Here is a 22,542-nt window from a genome sequence, read left to right as displayed (position 1 = left end):
GCTTGCATATGTTATTATTGTCATTATTATTATTATTACTACTATCAGAAATAAAGCAATTAGCCATAAAACTGTCTTGGATGTGTAGCCTAAAAAGCAAGTTACACACACACACACACACACACACACACACACACACACACACACACACACACACACACACACACACACACACACACGCCTGTCACAGTGAGCCAGTCATCCTGTAATGGCTGCCACTGCTCATTGTTCACATCCTGCTTTGTCTTCAGCGCCATTTTGACTCCGCAGGAGGAGGAGCAGCTAGTTAGCATCATATCCACACACACTAATGGCAGGGAGCTAGCCATGCTAACTCACTCTCACTCAGCCTACTAGCCTAATACTGGGTGAGAAATAGCAATGCACGTCTTGAGTTGACTCCCACACTCACACACTATCAGTAGAATGTGAGATGTAGTAAAGTGTGGTCTCACGCTGCCAATAAAAGCCTGTAGCTGCTTAGCTCTGCTGTTCTCACACGGTGGTAGCTACTGATAGTAAACGGCCATGCTATGCTAACCATTAACTCAGAGGCACTCCTGCTTATGCAAAGCTAACATAATAGAGGTAAACACTGTGCACTCAGACTGTTATTCCTCGTTTTATCTGCCTGGGAAAATATCTCATACTCTCTCCAAGTCATTCCTTCAGGGTTATCTCTGTGTAAACACACATGAGCTGGACCATACTGGGCCATACTGGGCTTTATCAGGCTCTATTATGCTGTGAAAGTAGACGGCAGAGCATGTTCACCTGAAATCTGTTTTAAGTCAAAATTATGAGCCAGAATTAAAATATATATTAGAAGAAAAAAAAAGTAATACAGCAATTCAATGATTTCATCATAGTAAAAATATGTAGGCCTATCTTAATAATTAGCTACAAAAGAAAATGTGAGGTTAATGTGAATAAAATATTTGGTAAATTATATAGAGCCTACAACTAAAACTATATTATCCACTATTATTAGTAACAGGGACCAGATAACTATACGTGACACTATGTCTTCTTATAGGCCGTTGAACGCTCATTATGTTATAAATGTATTATAAAATTGCAATATAGGTATTATTAGTGTTAAAAGCATAAAAAACAAGTCCTGCATGTGTCTTATAATTTTCCAGCACTCCATTAATTTATACAGGATGTAAAACAAAACGACATTGGCAACATCGTAAATGTTTGTGTTTTTATTATTATTATTATTATTCCACTATGAAAATATATGTACAATAAATAATTTGGATTTTCACTATTAAAGAATCTCAATAAATAAACTAGGGTCTAAAACTCGGATCATCAGCAGGGCTTCCCTCTCGTCTGGCCTCGTTCAGAGAGAGAATGAATTCATTCTTCAGTTCAGATTTTCTAAAAGCGGTCCAGCGATCTGCACCTAGACTCCGTGAACAGTTCCTGAGAAGTTATTAAGGATCCATGAAGCTGCACCAGAATGGACTATAGGAAACAAATCCACACATACTGATAACTGATCATTTTAAGAATAAAATAAAAAACAAGAAAGGCAATAAATACCTGAAATTTGGACAAGGGAAGAGAAAAATCCACAACGTTTTGACCGTTGAAAAAAACTATTTCCCTTCGGTGTAATTTAAAAATAAAATCAACTGGAATTTTTTTTATCATCTTAAACTACGTTATAGTCGCAAAATAAAACCAGCAAGAAGACGAAAAAATATATTTAAAAACGAACATAAAATTTTCATTCAGAAATATTTCAGGAATGTTGCCGAGAAGCTTTTATGCTTTTAAAACAGAGTCCTCGCCGAGTGCGTCTCCTCCGCTCGATTGTTCCTCCACACAGTCCCGTCCGTCCTTTCTTCATGTGGGTTTCATTTTTAATGTTGGTTTGTCTCTGAACGTGGCAGCTGGCCTCAGAAGTTGAGGTGCTGGAGGTCTATGGTGCACAGTGTGCTTGTGAACAGGTCGAAGTCCTCCTCGGAGAAATCTACCGGGCTATCCAGGGAGCTCTGCAGACTGGGTGACAGGCAGGAGTCCCCGGCAAAGAAGGCCAGGTCTGGAAGCGCGGATGAGGAGGCGGCAGGAGGAGCACACGAGGAGGAGGAGGAGGTGATGGAGGAGTCCCGCTGCTCAGAGTATGCCGGGTCGGACGCTGCTGCGGGCCCGGCCTCGCTGAGCTGCATCAAGCCCGAGTTGTCAGCGGAGTTTGTCGCGGTGAACGCCGGCGGGGAGTGGTGGGTCGCAGCGGAGTCAGAGCAGCCAGATGTCCTTGGCAGCGGTGGGCGTTCAGGACAGCTCAAACGGCCGCCCTCCTCCGGCGTGGGCTGTGCATTGTCCCCGCTGTCATTAGTGTGGGCGGTGGGAGCTGCGGCCGAAGATGGATTGCTGCTCCCCGGCTCGCCCTCCGATGTAGCCTCTCCAGTGCCTGATGCTTCCAGCGGCTGGCTTGAGTACGGAGATGAGGCGTCGGCGCCTTCGAGCGGCTCAAAACCGCCCGGGTCGCTGGATTCGTGGCCTCCACCACCGTCCCGATGGTGCGTCTGGCGCTTGTGTTTCATCCGACGGTTCTGGAACCAAACTTTAACCTGCCGCTCGGTCAGATCCAAAAGGGCGGCGATCTCCACCCTCCTGGGCCGGCATAGGTACTTATTGAAGTGAAACTCCTTCTCCAGCTCCAGCAGCTGTGTGTTGGTGTAGGCGGTGCGCAGCCGGCGGGACCCGGCTCCTCCACCATCCAGAGCCGCCTGGCTTGGGTCTGCAGAGACACACAGAGACATAAAGAAGGCAGATAAAGAGAAATTATCAGGAGGAATTATTGTGCAAAATCGTTTGAAGTTATCCTCATTTTTTATTTTAATTTTACAATTCCTTTAAACTTCAAATTGCAATCTAGTTCAGGAGGCGCCTGTAAAACATCTACAATTTTATTGCGTTCAGGATTCCCAAAATAAGCTGTTTCAGCATGGAGGAGAAATCCCCTCGGCTCTTCTGTCTGTAATAAAACAGTAATAAAACACAAAAAAGTCTCATAAAAAATACTCTTTCCAATTACAGCAGCAGCCAAAGCCATAACCGTAAGAGCGAACCAATCTGGTGCTGGTAACAAAAAAAAAAAAAGAAAGGAAGAAAACCCAAACAAAGCGCTGATAAAGACAGATGATCATAATGTAAAAGTGAGTTCCCCTCTTCTGTAAAAATCTGCAGTGCAGCGTGCCTGCTGTGAGAGACTGCAGCATGTGATCAGAAAAATGCAAAGAGAGGAAAATAAATAAATCATGGGAAAGGGGGGAAATGCGCAAGGAAATGTGGGGATGTCGATGTGAAACGAATGTGGCTGTATCTGTCAAAAACAGAACGAAAACCAAGAATAACTGAAACGTGAATGAGGTTAGAAAAGGCAGGAAATTGGAAGAGAAAGGAAGACAAGAAAACAAGAATTTCCATTTAAAATGAATGGGGATGGGATTCTGTGTGTGTGGAAAAGAGAAAAATAAGAGGGGGAATTTGAAAAAAAAAAAAGCATTGGCTGTAGTAGGAAGACACCCCTCCTCCCCCCCAAAAAAGAAAAAAAAATACAGAGAGGATCTAAAACACAGAAAATGAGAATGTGTGCAGTTGGCATCCTGTGTGCATGTAGCCTATAGCTAACCCCAACCCCCACCTACTATATTTTGTCCGGTCTCTTTGCCTCGCCATTATATTTCCTACAACCATCCAATATGGCTACCATCTCCAGTTGTGTTATGAATATATAATACCAGGGCGATGCTGCTGCTGCTGCTGCTGCTGATATGAAATCACACCACCCAAAAAACAGAATGATACAGGCTGCAACAGCAATCATCTGCAGGATTGGTACATAAAAAAAGGCTGTGCGCCTTTACGCACGATAAATAATTCTATGGACAGAATGCATTTAGGAAATGTTGGCTATAGATGTTGCAGAAATAACAGGATGCTGGCCTGCATTTAGTTGAAGCTGAATTCTAAATATTGATCCCTAGAATGACAGAGATGATGTATGCATATTTAAAAACATGATGAGTGAGTGTGCAAAACACTGCAGCATAATGCAGTGGTCTAGATATGGCTTCCCTGTTGACACAGCATCACAGCACTGCACAATACACACACACACACACACACAGTGAGGATGTAAAAGACAATGACATCTAACCAAATCCGCTGTGTGTAATGAATGGAGGGTTATAACTGTGGTAGAGATAAAATGAAGATGCAAACAGAACATTAAAGAACAGACTGCACATCCCTCACACTCCCAACATACACACACACACACACACACATACACACACACACTCTGGCTCCCGCATCCCCCAGCATACCGACCTGTGGGTGACTCGATGCCCGCCGAAGCGTACCCGGAGGCGGTCGGCGACGGGGAGGACGAGGCGGGGGGGATGATGGATCCGCCACCGCTGGAGCTGCTGCCAGGCTTGGGGCACTTCTTGGATGACTTCTTCTCCTTCATCCAGGGGAACTCGTGGGCCAGCGGACCGGCCGGGGTGGCCTTGGTGGCCGGGGCAGGGGCCTGGCCAGGCGGGCAGGGCTGCTGGGTGGTTCGGTGGTGCGTCTGGAGGCCATTGGTGGCGGAGGTCCTCCGGTTCTGCTGGCTCCTAGCAGCCGGTCTCGGCTGGCTGGCTGTGCAGGGGCTGAGGCTGGGGATGGTGTGCTCGAAGGGAGGCGGAATTACTGTCGACTCCTTGATTGATGAAGTTTGAAATGACTCCAGGACGGCGGGGAAGGACGTCAGACACTCTGCTAGGGACGGCTGGCTGTTTATAAAACCGATCTCCCTCTCAAATTCAAAATTCATAGCTCCCTCAAACCGGTTTCACCCTCAAACGGCGAGACCCCCGAACAATCCCTTCCCCAAAATAAAAAAAAAACAAAACACATACACACGCGCACGCACGCACACGCACACAACACAATATGGCTTCTTAAAAAAATAAAACGAAATGAAAAAACGCACGAGCATGCAGGCTCCCGACCGCAATGGCGTAAATGCGGTGGCTATATAATAATTGTGTATATTGGTGATATTACTAGCGTATGGGGACCTGGGTAGGCTAAACTGAAGAACTATGGGGCGAAATTGCAGCCAATTCCTGGTCATGTGACCCAGAACAGCCAATCGGGGGCCTGGGCCTGGCGGCGGCGATGGCTGTGGGAAGCAGCATTATTATTTTTCCACCAAATGCTGTGGCAAAGCGGGGCTCTATCACAGGATAGCTGCTATTGTTTTGTCCTAACGGGGGGTAAATTCTAGGGAGAAAAAACCTGAAGGCGGCCGGTCGCCATGTGCGCAGTGTGGGCGGCGGGTCGGCGCATCCCGGCCCGGTGTTACGCACAAACAATAGAGCATCTCTAGGACATTTTTCGGTCCTCTGGGTGATGTAATGACGGTTAACATGAGGAGAGCGTAGCTGGCCAGCACCGTTTACAATATGGCTTCTTCAGAGAGAAAAAAAAATGTTTACAGCAACACTCAGCTCATTAATCTTATAAAGTGTGACAGAGGCTGAAAATCCCCAACTCAGACACAGAAAAACTTGGAGAGTGTTTTAGATGGTGCAGCAGCTCAGGAGGAGAGGATGATGAAGATTTCTACTCAGCGGTAGTTGAAGATGAAGCAGATTGGCTCATAACAGAGCAGAGACAGAAACTTAGATTTAACTGTGAGAGGCAGAGAGGGGGGAGCCTGTTGGTGTGTAAGTTTAACATTTTTGTATTTAATAGACTTCCTCATGCATTTGGGATTATACTACTTTTAGAAATTGTTGTTGGATGTGACTGCTTGTGTGTGTGTGTGTGTGTGTGTGTGTGTGTGTGTGTGTGTGTGTGCGTGTTTGTAAGAGAGAGGGAGAAACTTAACATTTGTCTAAATATAATCTCATCCTAAAATAGTCTCTGCACACAGGCTACAAAATTCTTCTTGCAAGCTACCACGGTTCTCTCTCATCCCTTCTCTCTCTCTCTCTCTCTCTCTCTCTCTCTCTCTCTCTCTCTCTCTCTCCCCCTCTCTCTCCTGTGTGATGGGTGAGTGTTAAAAATGTTCGGTGTGTTTACGGAGAGAGAGAGAGAGTTCACAGCGAGGTCGCTCCGTGCAACTGGGGAAGGAAGGGAGAGCGCAGGCCTCCTGTTCCTCCTAATAGTAAAAATAATAATACAGCAGCAATAATATGAACGCTAATAGTAAGTGAGAGTGTGCTGAGTGGCCTTCAGACTCACCAGGACGCACATGGAGATTTTTTTTATAAAGCTCAGGAACTCGGGAGTTTAGCAGAGGATATTTTGGGGAGGGCCCGAGGAGCCCCGAGTGGAAAAAAAAGAAGTGCGGTGATCAATCTTTCCCTCCCTGCAAAGAGCCTGACAGCAGCCCCTCTCTCTCCCTAAATAACCAGAAAACCTCCCATTTAACTCTCTCTATCTCTCTCCTTTTAGTTACTGTATTCCCTGTGTTTTATTTTATTTTTCTTTTTACAGCGCTTTTACGCACAGAACATACGCACACATGGAAACGCCAAACAGAAATAATCTATTCTATTGAAAAACGGCTCAGCTACCAGGAACAAATGGGTAGAAGCTATTTACGTCGTAAGCCCTTCTCCCTCTCTTTCCCATGCCATTTGGCTTCGCTCCTGGCTCTGAAAAAGAGGCAGAAAAGCAGAAATGTGTGTGGGAGTGAGGGCCATTGAACACTGCAGAAAGCGCAGGCAGTGAGTAGGCCGAGACTACAGGAACACACACACAAAACAAACCGAAACACAGCAGACACAAGCTGCCAACTGGACTCCAGCACCCTCAATACACTGCACCACGACGTCGAGGATTTTTAAAAATATCTATTTATCTATATATCTATCTATATATATAGATAGATAGATATTGTACATTTCTGAAGAGTTTATTGGGAGTTTTTGTGGAGAGAAGAAACTGTTTTTTTCCTGTCAGCCAAACGTGGATTTGCCAGCTGAAGATATTTTTATTCTATTTTATTTTATTTAGCAGTGAATTATTTTGTTTTGGGGTTACTGATAATGGTATGATAAATTATTCCTTTTTCCTTTTAGCTAGTGCTTTTCATTCTATTTAATTCAAAATCTAATGAATAATTATTGATATTATACTATATTGCTAGTTGAGACTTTTATTTGCCTTTTTCCGATTAAAAAAAGAGTAAAAAAGACTACCCTATAATAATAATAATGATAATAATAATAATAATATATTCATATTATTTACATTATTATAGAGGTTAAAGGTATTATAGAGGTAAAGCTTGATAGTTACTGCGTGATAAAACAAGACTTCTGATCACATCAGACAGATAAGTTCTTTGGCAGATTTCAGCCGTATTAAATCTCAGTAAGAGTTTCCAGAGCAGAGTCTATATGTACCTGCTGTGAGTGTGTTCTACAGTAGCTCCACTGTTTTCAGCGGTGACAGCGTAGCTGAAGCCGAGCTCTCCGTCTGTTTTTATGAGGCAATAAATTAGATCCAATCCCTGCTTATTGGTGTTTTTATTGTCTGTTAGTCCAACGGAGATGTAAAGGGAAGTACGGCCATTATTTATGGGAGGCTGATTTATGTCCCAAGTTTTATGCTGCTTTCAGGCTCTCAGAGAGAGAGAGAGAGAGAGAGAGAGAGAGAGAGAGAGAGAGAGAGGTGGGGGTGGGTGGTGGGGGGAGGTTGGAGACCACGTGAGCGGGCAATGGCGCAAGCCTCGGGGCTTTTTTTAGTTTTAAACATCAACACAAGTCACATAGCTATCAGGAGGATCAGTATGTGCTGGTGTGTATAAAAAGAGAGACGAGGACAGGAGAGAGCAAGAACGATGTAAAGAGAGAACATGTTAAGCTGAATTGTCTCAACTACTACTAATAAAAAGTCAAAATGCAAAAATCAGTTTTTCCATGATACAATAAGATTACACTATACTGAAAAGAGTCATACATCTGCTGGACTGTTTGGTCTCTGTAGCTCTGGTTTGGGATCATAAATTGGTCTCAGTAAATAAGTAAGTAAATAATCTCAACTCAACCAGTATCTTCATCAAGCTTTCAGACCTTTAGTTATTTTATTTTATTTATTTATTTTTGTGGTCAAAACACCGCTGGGCTCAACATTAACAGTCAGACCTCCTGTTCCGCAGAACTGGCTCCAAAACTGGCTGCAAGTGTTTATGCAGAAGAAAACATTTTTCTTGTGAAACGTTCTGATTTTGGCTATGAGTATGATTTTGGGCCCAAGTTCTAGAGGTGACAGAGGGTTTTGGTGCCCTGCTCAAGGATACTTCAGCAGCACAGCCTGCATGTCTGAGGGAGTTAAACCCAAATTGCCTCCCTGCCACTTTGCTGCTTCAAATACTTGGTAAATATAACATGAAAATGAGGCAACATGTTTTAAATCTGGACCTGCATTTATACTCTAAAATTACATCTTTTTTTGTGGAGAACTTAAAGGACCAGTGTGTAGGATTTAGTGGCATCTAGCTGTGAGGTTGCAGACTGCAACCAACTGAATACCCCTCCCCTCCCCCTCCCTTCCCCCTGCCCTTCCAAGCTTGTTAGAGAACCTATGGTGGCCGCAAAACTTGTGAAAAACGTGAAAGGCCCCCTCTGGAGCCAGTGTCTTGTTTGTCCGTTCTGGGCTACTGTAGAAAAATGGTGACGCAACATGGCAGCCTCCGTAGCAGGGGACCCGCTCCCTATGTAGATAGAAAGGGCTCACAAACTGACAAAAACACAATGATACTTAGTTTTAATTGATTATACGCTAATTAAAACATATAATATTATATTCAATTTCTGCCAAGTCCGTCCTGCTAGATGCCTCTAAATTCTACACACTACACCTTTAAATGTTTTCTCCAGCATCAGTGACAGATATCACAGCTGACCACGTCTATCAGAAGTGATACTGTGAGGGTACAGTTGACTGATATTGACACTGGACACTAAAATATCAGGTTTTAAAACAGAAATAGGTCTTGAATGTGACCTTAAGCCTTGGTTGGGATGTAGCCCAGTAGTGGACATTAGCACTAGGAGATCGCTGGCTCTGGTTATTGGTACAGTAAATAATATCAGCCACCAGCAAAATAATATTATAGCTGCAGTTGGTGCATGTCTCCAGTCCAGCAGACACTTTTCCAAGTAAGCACCTTCTTTTTATATAGCTTGTAAACCTTATAGGAGACCAGCAGCAGACTTAATGTTCTCCTAAAGGTTAAAGATGTTTTCCTTTCTGACATGTTACACGTGGCTCTCGGCTTCACGTTTAATCATTTGGAAAGTTTTCTGACAGTGATGCCCTGCTTTAGCCTGAGGTATTGACTCGATATTTAATACTGGCACCAGTGTCAGATCATCTCCCAACTGGATTAGTTTCCCTCCAAATCTGAGAGCTGTTGTTTTAATGTTACACTACACCAGATCCACCAGTTACTCAAGATTATTTAACACTTTAGCAGTTATTGGCACTTTGAAAGGATTTAGGTAAATAATGTTGGTTGCAGAATTTTATTTAGAAGAAGAATCTGTTCTTCACTGCTGGTATGAACCACCAGAGAACTTGACTTATTTTAAAAGTTAGTCAAGCTCTATTTGTGGTGTGCCATTATTTGCATATTTTCTATTTTTTCCTGTATTTTTAACTGAGTGATTTTCACCACAGCTGGCAGCTTAGAGGAGCCCAGCAGTCAGGTCCAGCCTGTGGCATAGGCCACATAGGACGCCAGATGAGAGAGATGGTGTCAAATAGTGTGAAGTGTTTTGGGTTTTTTTTGTTTCTTTCTTACCAACAAGTGTGCTTGTATACAGCTTTTAGGAAATATGTATGTAAGTAATATTTTTCCTGTCTTTTTCCCCATTAACTTGCATGGGTTTCATCTAATTTAATTTTCCAAAGCCTTACTGTTCAGTCAGTTTTCACATGACAGCCACCAAACTCCATGTGCTACCTCAGGCAAACATTGAATGGCCCCTAAACCCACACTCGCCTTTTTGTCTGGAAGACTGTTAGGAGTTTGTCTGAGCAGGAGGTACCATTGTGGCGACTGATTTTAGTCTGAATTCATATCTGTTCTTGGACTGGAGGTTGCACTTTTTTGCGGGGCACCGATGTAAATCTTTTGGGGCTTCCATCTAAAATCTCGCCTAGAGCACCGACATCGTCAGAGTGTTGGCAGGTTTTCACCTGACACTGACACTGCCATAGAGAGTGCTGTATTGTCTTCTCACACAGGGTTTTGTGGGTTTTCGAGATGATGACATTTTGACAATCATTTACCAAAACACAGTGAGTCAAGTTCCTCAAGTTCCTCCCCCTTGAGAGTCTTAAAAAAGTGACGATAGCTCTGAATAACATAACATTTTATTAAAGAATTGTTCGACAGACAACTCTCTCAACAATGAAAGAAAAAGGAGCTACAAAGGACAAAGAAAGAAGTTGTTTTTCTCCAAAAAGACTTGTTCTTTTTTCCAGCTAATAGTTTGTCTAAATTTTCTGACTATGCACGGATGGGTTACCAATCCCCATCCTTGCCTTTTTCCCTGTACAAGCCAAGACATTTATGTACAAGGGTCATTATAGGAACATAAAAACTACTTATTTTCTTCTAAAATACACGAACTAAAAAATGTAACTTCAGTACAATGGACAAGAAGAAACACAACGTTGTTTTTTTTTTCTTTCATAACAGGTAAATACTAAAAAAGTACAGTATTTTTTCTCGATATAAATACATGAAGGATAAATAATAATAATACAAAACAGAAAGTCTTTTTAAACGGGCTATAACAAATAAATATTTATATATGAATGTTCACTTGAACACACATTGGCGAAAGACGCTTTGATTGGAGGGCCTTCCGTCTTCAAAATAAGATTTTATTATTATTATTATTTTTTTTTACCTTTAACCATCAAAATGTAAACTCTAAGTGCAACAATGATGCCCAGATGTGAAAAGCATTTGTGTAAATCTGCACTTTTAAAAACTGTACGACAGGTTTATTGGCAGAACATCAGTGAGGGAAGTGTGGGTCAACCGTGCTCAGCTTGTTTTCACTTTTTAACACTGGCTGGAAGTCTGTGAGGGTTTTGTGTGTATTGTCCCAAACTGCCCTCACTGAGGGTTCAAACAATTAAACCCAGTTGTTTTAAAAATGTGTGTTACACATCAGCTCAGATTTCCGGGACATGCATTTTTGTTCAAATATATACCCTGTATCCACGTTAAAAGTCAAGATATGTGAGAACAAAACAAAACAATATAAAATATGGACTTGTAGCTACGCATTGGTGTCCGCTAATGTAAGTGAACCCTTCCAAAGACAGAGAGAGAGAGAGAGAGAGGGAGAGAGAGAGAGAGAGAGAGAGAGAGGGAGAGAGGAGGGTAATAATGACTTACCCAAACATAAATAAATAGTGTTCTCCACTCTTATTTACCCTGTGTCGATGATGTGCTAAAATAAGAACATTAAAAATTTCTCTTCCATGTCCTCTCGTGTTTGTTTGAAGATGTCAACAGCTGGGCGTAACCTGGCTGTGGATGTGTGTGAAGGTGTGATTAGCTAATGTAGCTTAGCACAGATATGAGTGTAAGTCTATGGGAGCTAGTTTAGCCTTTGAGCTTGTAGCTTCTTAAACCCTGTTAGAGTGATGGGAGTGGTGAGTGCATGTGTGGTGACGGATGTGTGTGTGTGTGTGTGTGTGTGTGTGGGTTTCTGTGGGGGGATTGTAGAAAAATGTTTGCCTCCTTCAGAAGCGATGTGCTGCTGCCACAGACAGGAGACGGTGGGTTAGTAGTGATTCAGTCTGGACGGACATAGACAGGTACGGCAGGAGGTAAAAGGAGACAGTGAGAGGAAGACGATCCAGTGGTTTTTATGTACTTCGTGGAATGGGGGAGAACAGAGTGCTGCCAGCTCCAGCCATATATTTCTGTTCTCCCTCTCTCTCTCTCTGGTTGATGGAGAGCAAGAGTCCTCCACATAGCTCAGCTTGGCTGACAACAACATGTGTTGCCTGGAGGGGGAGAGAGCTCATCGTCATAAATCTAACCACCTCGTTAACTGCCCATTAAAATCTCAACTATTTCATTTACCAGGCGGGAGAGCTGTCTGTATATGTGTGTGTCTTAGGGGGGGGGGAGTTTATTATCATAGTACAATTTTCAACCACATACTAGCTCTAACAGAGCCATTATGGGCTTTTTTACTACATGCTAGCTGCTGTAATTTGCTCCGCCCACACAAAAATAGTTTGGAAAAGCTTAGTAATGCATTAGAAATCTATGGAGGGCAGCTTCTGTAACTAGTAAATAATTATGCTGCAATTACCTTGCTGAGTAAATTACATGTAACATATTACACAGAAAGAATTGAGATGTTTTAAGGTCACTGACATCTCACCTCCTAACACTGGAATGCAGTCGTCCATATTGCAGTTTTCAGTTCTTTGTTTTTATTAACGGCACAGTAAATTATCAGACTAATGAATACTGACTCTGAACAACCGTCTCTGCACCAGTGCTGCAAGACGAGCTTTTTGACATTTATTGTCCATGGGAGGTGGGGAGGACAATTAACTGTACACCTTGTCTCCCATGCCTACAATATGCTTCACTGCCCTGGGACCAAGAAATCCACCCTGACTTGAATACAAAAAGGGTTCATGTAAAAATTGTAAAGGTGCATAAAATGAACTGAGTTCTACAATGAAAAATCAACAACTAATAATGTACTCTAAAACATTAAACAGTTTTGAATTTCTAAGTTGATCAAACTGTTTCTCTGATTGGGAGTTAATAAACTGGGTTTTGTTTCTTCATTTTACATAAGAGTGCACTGTAAGAAGATGTGAGGTTTTATCAGTAGAGAGGAAGATAGTGACTTTGGTCCCAGTTATTTTTGGCAACTGTTATTGATATCATTCTTTTTACACAGCAGAGATGTTTCTTTTGTGAACTTAAAAAAAATGAAAAAATGAACTACATTTCCAAGGTGACAGTGAAATTTCTGGCCCTAATCAGACTTGATGGAGCTACTGATGACAGTAGTGGAAATAGTGAGGCTGGCCAACACCAAAACACTGATTGCTCCCCTTTGTGGCTATAGAGCACAGGACAAACCACTGGATCACTCCTTTAGTATCTCGTTTAGTCTCTCGTGCCGTCCCGTTGCAGCAGTAGAGTCCCCACATGTTAGTTAGTCTGTTAGTGAGTCACGTCATGTTACTTGTTCTGTGTCGTCTTCACTATTTCCTACATTGTTGTTTTGTTCCAAACCTGCTACAGGTGAGTGAGTTTGGGTGCTTCCTGGATTCTGCCCTGAGTCGAGGTGTGGTGCGCCGACAGCTCTGTGTACGTCGGGTGTGTGGGCGGGTCACAGGGACCTTGGGGGCCCCCTCCGCCCACATGGTGCTGGTTGGCGGCTGACATGGGCCCCGCGCCATTGTAGTCCATGGTTTGGTGATGGGTTGGCGTGGGGCCGAGGTGGTTTAGGCCGTACATGGAGGGCCCAGAGCCAGGCATGGGTTCCACATAGCTGCCACCCCCCACATACACTGGACTGGCCTGCATGTTGGTGGGTGTTCCATAGCCAGCACTGTTGGCCTGTACTAGGCTGTGGTGGGGATGGGGGTCACCGTAGTCCGGGTCTGGAGCGCCATACTTCTGCTGTGGGGGGCATCCCTTCATGGGAACATTGGAGTAGGCAGTGGACATGGAGTAAGACACTCCCTGGTGAGGCTTGCCAAAGGATGGCGGAGATGGGGCATCATAGCCTGCTCCTCCTCCCCCGCCTCCCCCTACCATGGGGTGCATTGAGTTGAGGAAACTTGCGGAGGACTGCATTGGCAGGGGTGGGGAGCCGGTTGGTGACGGCCCTCCAGAGCTGGAGCTCAGGCCCTTGGACTTCTGGTCCTTCTTGTACTTCATGCGTCGGTTCTGGAACCAGATCTTGATCTGGCGTTCTGACAGGTTCAGCAGGTTGGCCATCTCCACGCGCCGTGGCCGGCACAGGTACCGGTTGAAGTGGAATTCCTTCTCCAGCTCAACCAGTTGGCCGCTGGTGTACGCCGTACGAGCTCGCTTAGATGATGCTGATGACCCACCAGTAGGACTCTTCTCCCCGCTGCTACCACTCTCACCTCCTCCTGATGCTGAAGAGAGAAGAGGAAACATGAAACAAAGAAAGCAAAAGTGAGAAAAATATGGGGGAGTCAAAGAAAAATTGAGAAAAATGACGAGGATACAGGGAAACAAACAGAGAAAAACTAGCAAAAGAAACACGGAGGCACAATCCCCCACCACCCCCTCCCACAGAAAATTGGACACTTGTACAAAAAAAGAAGGAAAGAATGGAAAGGATTAAGAAAAAGATGGAGATAGTAATAGACAGGTAAAAAGATGATGAAATGAAAATTGAGAGCACCAGAAAGGTAGAGACTGCATGCTGGAGGAAAATTGAAAGCATTCAGGTTCTTAATAAAGCAGAGGGGGGTCTGGGCAGGCTGGCCAAATTATCCCTTGATATTAGTTGTCAACACTTCATAACAGTGGCAGTTATTAAGAGACGGAGGCCCTGGAACTGGCCGAGGGCAGCTAAATTGCATCTTGGCTGGAAAGACAAATGCCCTGCAGCAACAGCAGCCGCTGCAGAAGGACTATGAGTAGGAACTGGGCTGAGCTGGACCTGCACTCAGTTCAATCTGCTCGTCGAGAAAAGTCAGACTTCTCATCACATTTATGTGATAATGATAATGACTCCTACTAGAGCTGAAAGTATTCACACTTGCTCCGAGACAATTCGTCTAAATTTGACCACACGTGTTTTCGTTGATGAGGATGATGCAGGGTTATATCTGCAGCTTGGATTATTGTTTTTTCCTACTTGATTTGATTTGACTTGATTTAAATCCACTGTTGTTTGGGTTGAGTGAATTTCATGACCCTTGGGCTTTGGGCACCTGTGGAAACCACCCACTTACCAGCTCACTGTAAGTACTCTTAATGAGGGCCAGTGATTCATGTAGCCTAAATATATTTTTTGAAAAAGGCAAAGGCATATTCCTCTCAGCAGGAGGCTAATAATTTTGTCTTTAGAACCTGCTAAACCTCAAAACCACCACTGCTTTACAAGACAACATGTTTTAAATTAAAGAGTAATAGTTATCTGACACAAAAGTGCTCAAGTAGACTAACATAGCTGTCACAATTAACTGGTTCAGAAATAAAGTGCACTGCGTAAAATGGTAAAAAAAAATTTAAAAAGGATGACTCATATCATTTTTATGCAGGCTAAGAAGGCTGGTAAACCTCAAATCTATTAACTATCGTCAATACTTTATCAGTCTTCTGTCTAGACAAACAGACTCCCAAGAATGCTGGTTTACCAACAACTTGGGTGCTAAGAAGAAAAGATCATTCTAAGACTTCTGTCACACATATACATGCTTTCCCCTGACAAAAACAATATTGCAAAATAAACAGTAAAACAAGTTTTAGGATCCATAATTTAGGAAGCTTGAATAAGAAATGAAAAACTAATTTTCCTTATTTTCAAACATGCTACCATTCTTTCACAATGCACCCACCATAGTAAGGAGGGGGAAAAAGTTTATTTCTGTAGCTCTTGCCATCTCTTCTATTGATATGATAACCCATTGTACCCATCAAAGTACATACTAAGATCTTGGAAAAATAGGTCCACACGTTGTCAGATGATTGGTCAGTTGTACACAAACCAACAGTTAAGCCAGATCATCTAGAAGCAAAACTGACCAGTAATGTCAGTAATAATCCCTCTTTTGTACGGGAAAAGTTGAAGCATGAAGTTGGTCTGTGATGGATATTTTTGTAATAATTTTACCGTTCACCTTGTTTCAAATAACTCTTGCTAACCTGGGGGTTTGCTTACAAACTGTCTGATCATGTGACCCTTGTGTATGTTGCCTAGCTGCACCTATTTTTAGTGATGATGCTACATTCCGAGCTCAGCAATTACTATGTTGAGTACAATATTATACCGGACAGAGCCAATGGCCAGAGCAGTAACATTAAATGGTTGCATTTTTATATAGCGCTTAAAAAAAACCCAGCTTTCCTTTCATATTTCCAGAATGGTCTCCTAAATGTCAAAAGCCAGTGCCTCATTTGAACCCAATTCTTAAGGTTCCATGTGTCCACAGGGCTTACGTACATGATGGCTGTTTTTTTGAAACTTTAGTAGCACTGGGCTGGTATTTTTTTTCAATCTGGGATTTATATTAGTGTTGAACTACAGTGCCTCTTCCATCTCTCTCAGTGAGTATGCCAAATACACCATTGTTATGAATACGTTGGTATGTGCCTATGTCCACGCTTGCGATGTGTTCATACTAATAATAGCTGATGCAGTACACTTCAAAGCAAGCACTGTGATCCTATCTCTCTATAATTCTATCTCTCTCTCAACTGTATAAACAGTTGACTCTAGTGTTTATTTCTATGGACAGAGACAGAAAGATGAGAAAGCAACAGAGGTAACATCATCTGTCTCAGAACAGACATCCTCTAAATGATTGTTTCAAATTCTTGTCAATAAACGCTCTAATCTGTTCACAACTCTCTGCTCAGTCAACTGAAAGCATTTTTAAAACATTAATATGAGACTCATGTTTATTATGGCAGAATATATTTTTTCTCATTGATAACTACCAATCCAAAAAACATATCTGTCTGCCTCAATGACTGTTTTCTTTGCCTGTTATAAGACATGCTGATGATATTCAACTTTATCATCCTGTTGTATTTTTTTTCATTTGCTAATACCTTCCATTTCAAATGTCTCCTTGTCATTCTCCCTTTCTCTTGAAATCTTTTCATCTGTTATCGTACATGACATCTAAATTTATCCTGTTGATATCTTCCTTCTTGCAGTGGTTTTCCAAGGAGGATAGAAGAGAGGAAGAGGCCAGAGAGGGAAAGAGGGAGAGTAATGGGAAGACAAATAATAACCAGAAGGTGGAGAGCAAGGAAAGGAAGTAAATAAGCAAATGAATGAATGAAGGTGTACAGGCTATAGGCTGGAGGTTTGTGGCAGCTGGTTAGTAGACTGTAGTGTTACTGTAAAGGACTCTGACTGCTCACTTGCTGTCAATAAGAATGCCAGCTTAAAGATAAAATGCCATGCTGCCGTTTTCTGTTCTTCTACTTAAAATCTGACACAGATTACAGATTGAACACCAACAATCTCTCTCTTCTACCATTCTCTTCTGCTGGCACTGATCCTGTCAACAATATTCAACATATAACCATTTAAATATATATATATATACACATACATATATATATATATATATATATACACACACACACACACACACACACACATATATATATATATATACACACATACATATATACATATACATATATATACATATATATATATATATATATATATATATATACACACATTCTTATGTACATTTTCAGGTGGTTTCATGGAGAGGCACATGCTGCCTAACTCTGCTGTGCAGCATCTTCAGCCACAGTGTGAGTTGTCAGATATAGTCAGTAACCACAGGTTTTAATGCCAGTCTCTGTCCAGGCATGATGGCACCAAACCTGGCGAGCTCACTGTGATGACAAGACTCCAGGAAATGACTGCACCCGGCTGTTTTTCGCCAAGCAATAATTCCAGCATGTGACTACCCTGAGCACCACACTTTGTAGCTTTTATATTTTTCTATGTGTGCAGATTGAACAAAAAAGATCCAATGCGTTAATTAGTTTAGTGTTCGTTAGCTTTAAAGGTGTTAGTAACTTTAGACGGAGCCAGGCTAGCTGTTTCCCCCTCTGTCCATTCTTTATGCCAAGCTAATCACCTTTAGACTCCATCTCTGCCTATTACACATAACACATGTAAAGCATATAACAGTGGTATCATTTCATCTAACTCTTGAAATTAAAACAAATCCGTATTTAAAGTTTTGTTTAGAGTCTTGATTTGATGAGTCCAAAAAATCATGTTTCATTTATATGCATCATATGAGTAGAAAACTTTCCCTTTTAAGCAAACTATGGATTTTCTTTGCCATCAAAAAGATACATTTTCTTTCTGCTTTTTACTTATTTGCCTGAGCTCTCCTCTAGGTTTGGAGGAATATTTGTCAGACTGCTATGCCTCTGACCTTTGACCTCTTTTACTTTCGGCTACTTGCCACAGTTAGAAATCAAATAGATGAAATGTAAAGCAGATCTGATTTTGCTTTAAGGTTTACACTTTGTAGCTTTCATACTAAAATATAAGCTACAAAGGTAGATGAATCCCACTCATTAGCCACATCAGCTAATTTAACAGCAATAATAGACGTGTAAAATGACCTTGGACAAGAGCAGACTCACCAACCACAGACTAATATTTACCAGCTTGACTAGTTGCTGGAGGTCATTTCCCTGTCTGAACCAGTAACTGTGGAAACATGTTTTGCCATTATAGTCCAAGAAACCCCTTAAATCCTCTGGGGATCTAGGGTTGGAAAGAGGATGTTGATAAGAGAGGTGAGGAAAGAGGGATGTGGTGATGGGAAGGAGAAGGCGGGAAAATAGGAACAAAGACATTGATGAGGAAGGAAAATGAAGGAGGAAAGAAATGGAGGAGAGAAGGAGCTGAGGAAAGGAGTAATGAGAGAGAGGGAGTAGGAGGTATGCTAAGCCATGTTATGGCTGGGTTACTATATGGGGGGAATCAAAGCAAAGACAGACAGAGAGACAGAGACAGGTGTAATCTAACACACCGTTGCCAGAGTTGTTGCTGGGTGAACAGTTTTTCTGCTTGGTCGCCTGCCGAGATTCTTTCATCCAGGGAAAGATGTGCTTGGCCAAGGTCGGGTTGGGGGGCAGTGAGGAGGAGGATGATGATGTGGAGGACGATGTGGAAGAGGAGGAATTAGACGACTTATTGGGGCCTGATTTAGAAACCGAGGAGGCTCCAGCACTGCCCCCCGGCTGCTGAGCCCCAGTATTACCGTTGCTCTGGTTGGGGGGCAATGGTGGGGAAACTTGGGAGCCTGGGTGGTGCTCAGACGGCAGGCTGGGCCGCATGCAGCTGCCATTCAGCTCCTTGGTTTTGGCTAGCTGCTGCTGCTGCTGGTGACTGCCATTACTGCCCAACGACTGTAAAGAGCAGGCAGAGCGCTGGTATGAATCCACGTCCAGATGGGTAGCCGACTGGAAGGCCGGCTGGTGATGGGACACTGGGACCGGGGCATCGTAGCCCCCAAAGCCGTTGGCGGCTGCTGCTGCTGCCGCTGCCGCTCCCTGCACCTGGTAGGACGAGTAGCCACCGAAAAGCGTTGAGGAGTTGTCGTAGTATGTTGTCTTCTGCATTTCTGAGAGAGGTGGCGACGTCTTCTAGTGCTCCGGTCCTTGTTGAGAACCACTGCCGGAAGACCATTTGGTACCGGGGGTCACGTGACGGTGTCTCTCCAACGGTCCCCTGCAATCTGACCTAAAAGGTTAGGAGAGGCAGAATAAAGAAATGAGAGAGATAAATCCATCTTCCTCCAATGAAAGGCGCCATGACATGAATAGAAACCACTGCTTTTCTTTCTTCACTCCCCCCTTACCCTCCCCCTCCCTTCTGAGCCCAGTGCACAGCCTGCAGATGCTCTAGTGGAGGGGGCACAAGGAGGGCAAACTGTGTTCCCTCACCCTGTACACACACACACACACACACACACACACACACACACACAAAAGACATACACATATTCCATATCATTCTACACATATGTTAAATATCTATAGAAATGTTATCTTAATTCACATAATACCTAACAGTAATTATTATTCTAATTAGTGTTATTTTAATAATCATCATTGTTTTTTATACTAATAATAATAATAATAATTATTATTATTATTATTAGTAGAAGAAGTGTATAATTTATTAATAGTATCAATAGTTGTAGAATTTTTAGTTGTTATTATTGTGTTATTTAGTAATTATTCTCACTGTCCAATAAGTCAAAGGATGATGACGATGCTTTTTTTCTTTTAATTTGAAAATAAAACATAATAACATTTTCCTTAATTATCATTTTAAACATGGCTATGTATCATATTTTCCTACTTCTTAGATAAGTGAATTTTATTCAGGATGATGTTTTGGTAATAAAGCTGCTGTTATTCAGGCTGAACGTGACATTTTGTTGTGTAATGGCGGCAGTGAATCGGCCTGTGTGTATTTTCCTTTGAGACTGATGTAGCTAGCCTATTTCTGTCAACCCCTGCCTTCCACATATGATTTACTGGATTCAGGTCTGCTCTGCTGTTACCTCACTCATCCTCATTCACACAAGTCTATCTCCGGAAGCAATCGCTGCTGTCTAACAAGGTTTTCGTGCATCCCTGTAGATTTTACAGGGCAGAGAATACTTATAGGAGTAATACTTATTATTGTTAGTTATTAAAATTTCAAGATTTTCTAAATTGAGAAACGAAGAAAAAACGTATTAACGTATAGGTTCCATGTACATGCATGTATAACGTATATGCATTTTTTTATGTTGAAGAACGTGATCATGAAAATAAACTAGCCTATTACTTAAAATATATTTTAGGGATTTTTGTTCAGGAGAAATCGGGGGAGATTTCAGTCTGTAAATGATTTATGGACGCTTCTGTTTAGTCGAAAAGAAACGGATTAGATTTAGAAGGATTAATTGGAAAAAAGCGGGGAAGAAACATTTGAATTTAGGTTTAGGTTTAGACAAAAAAGGCCATAGATAGATAGATAGATAGATAGATAGATAGATAGATAGATAGAGAAAGAGAGAAAGAAAAAAAGAAACCCCGGAAGAAGCTTCACGAGTCAGTGATCCATTAGGGTCGGATGGCCAGAGTACTCTATCATGGCCCCTTAAGGGAAAAAGAGACGAAGAAAAAAAAAAACAGCTGTGTGAGCCCCCTTGGACACCCTATCTCGCGCTCACCGCTGGGGTGGGCCTGTGGCCGCGAGAGGCCGGGTTGTCAGGCGCGAGAGAGCACCTGGCATTCATCCCTCCTCTGGAGATAACATGTTTAACTGCGAGACGCGGAGGGGAAGCGGCTTTGTTGGCTCTGCCATCAAGAACAACCTGGGCCTGTATGCTGGCGCTACAGCTAACTACTGAGACAGTCAGCAGTAAGCTACACTTATTACCTGCCTTCATTTCGCAACAATATTTAGCCAACTATTCTCTTTAATAGTGATATCAAATTAAAGCTTTTCAACGACTTCATCGCGGCCCGTGTAAAGATAACATGACACAATTACACCGTCAGATATTAGGCCTAAAATACAGAAAACTACGCTGAAATCTCTCTGAAATAATCCTGGCCTTTTAGAGTTTACACGATTTGTCATTCATATATAGGCTACGCAGTGCACATTTAAACGTCAGGACAGATCATACTTATTTTTTTATTTATACTCTTATAAATAAATAAATACTGTCAACACAAACTTGCTTGTAAATAGACGAAAAAAAAAAACCTGAGAATGCAAGCCATAAGAAGAGGGATTTGTTTCCTATGTAAAATAAATAAATAAATTAAAAAAAAGAAATAAAAGCAACAGCAAATAAATGAATACTGAGTGTTTTCATGATGGGTTAAAATTGTACTGAAATAAAAATAAATAAATCAATGATAAATGTACTCTTATTCATTTATTTATTTATTTTAGATGAGACAGTCCAGCCCTTCTCCTGCTCTCAGCACGTCACACATGTCAGCCATTTATCTTTCTGGTAGACAAGCTGGAATCCTAATTATTTACTCAGAGGAATAGTCCCAAGGAGCGAGAGAGAGAGAGAGAGAGAGAGAGAGAGAGAGAGAGAGAGAGAGAGAGAGAGAGAGACCGGGGCAGTGAGTGTAGGAGGAATATGTTATTAAATCATATCGCTGTTTCGCCATTAAACGGGACACGTAATGTCTCTGCCCCTGGCTTGTAGGGCTACAGCTTAATACAATCACCAACTTTACTAGACGCCTCCCTGAATAATCCACTTATACTGACAGAGAAACAGCCACCCAAACAAAAACAAGAGAGAGAGAGAGAGAGAGAGAGAGAGAGAGAGAGAGAGAGAGAGAGAGAGAGAGAGAGAGAGAGAGAGAGAGAGTAAGTGAGGGAGAGCTCGGTCTCAGTGTCCAGTGTCTGTGTTTTATCCTGGGATATAAAATTACAAATGGCGCCTGCCATGAAGAGCTATGCAGGCAGAGAGACAGAGAGAGAATGCATTAACTTGGTCAGTCCACGTATTCCTTATATCCCATTAACAGACAGAGAGAGAGAGAGAGAGAGAGAGGCCAATTATATGGAGCCGAGCCCAGAAACAATAAAGGACTGGCCTGATCAGAGCTATTGTTGCTATGTTCATTGCCTCCATGTAGGCTGAAATCACCAACCAGTGATGTGTGAATAAAACTACATCTAAGCATTTTAGTGAGAATTAAAAATGTTAGATATGAGCAAAATAATG

General features: G+C 42.3%; 2 protein-coding genes across 2 annotated transcripts; both read right to left on the bottom strand.

The window, feature by feature from the left end:
* Positions 1-1,196: 1,196 nt before the first annotated feature.
* Positions 1,197-4,907, bottom strand: hoxb2a (homeobox B2a). Its single transcript, XM_042393811.1, has 2 exons — positions 4,351-4,907; positions 1,197-2,755 (listed from the first exon to the last, which is right to left on the bottom strand). The coding sequence occupies exons 1-2, from the start codon at positions 4,835-4,837 to the stop codon at positions 1,914-1,916; spliced, it is 1,329 nt and encodes a 442-aa protein (XP_042249745.1). The 5' UTR covers positions 4,838-4,907; the 3' UTR covers positions 1,197-1,913.
* A 5,476-nt stretch (positions 4,908-10,383) lies between these two features.
* On the bottom strand, positions 10,384-19,405 carry hoxb3a (homeobox B3a). The gene is made up of 2 exons (XM_042393810.1): positions 18,814-19,405; positions 10,384-14,193 (listed from the first exon to the last, which is right to left on the bottom strand). The coding sequence occupies exons 1-2, from the start codon at positions 19,403-19,405 to the stop codon at positions 13,322-13,324; spliced, it is 1,464 nt and encodes a 487-aa protein (XP_042249744.1). The 3' UTR covers positions 10,384-13,321.
* Between the last annotated feature and the right edge of the window lie 3,137 nt (positions 19,406-22,542).

Source organism: Thunnus maccoyii, chromosome 18 (assembly GCF_910596095.1).
Source record: "Thunnus maccoyii chromosome 18, fThuMac1.1, whole genome shotgun sequence".
Classification (NCBI taxonomy): Eukaryota; Metazoa; Chordata; class Actinopteri; order Scombriformes; family Scombridae; genus Thunnus; species Thunnus maccoyii.
The sequence above is the reverse complement of the archived record's forward strand: the minus strand, read 5'-3'. Positions and strand labels throughout refer to the sequence as shown.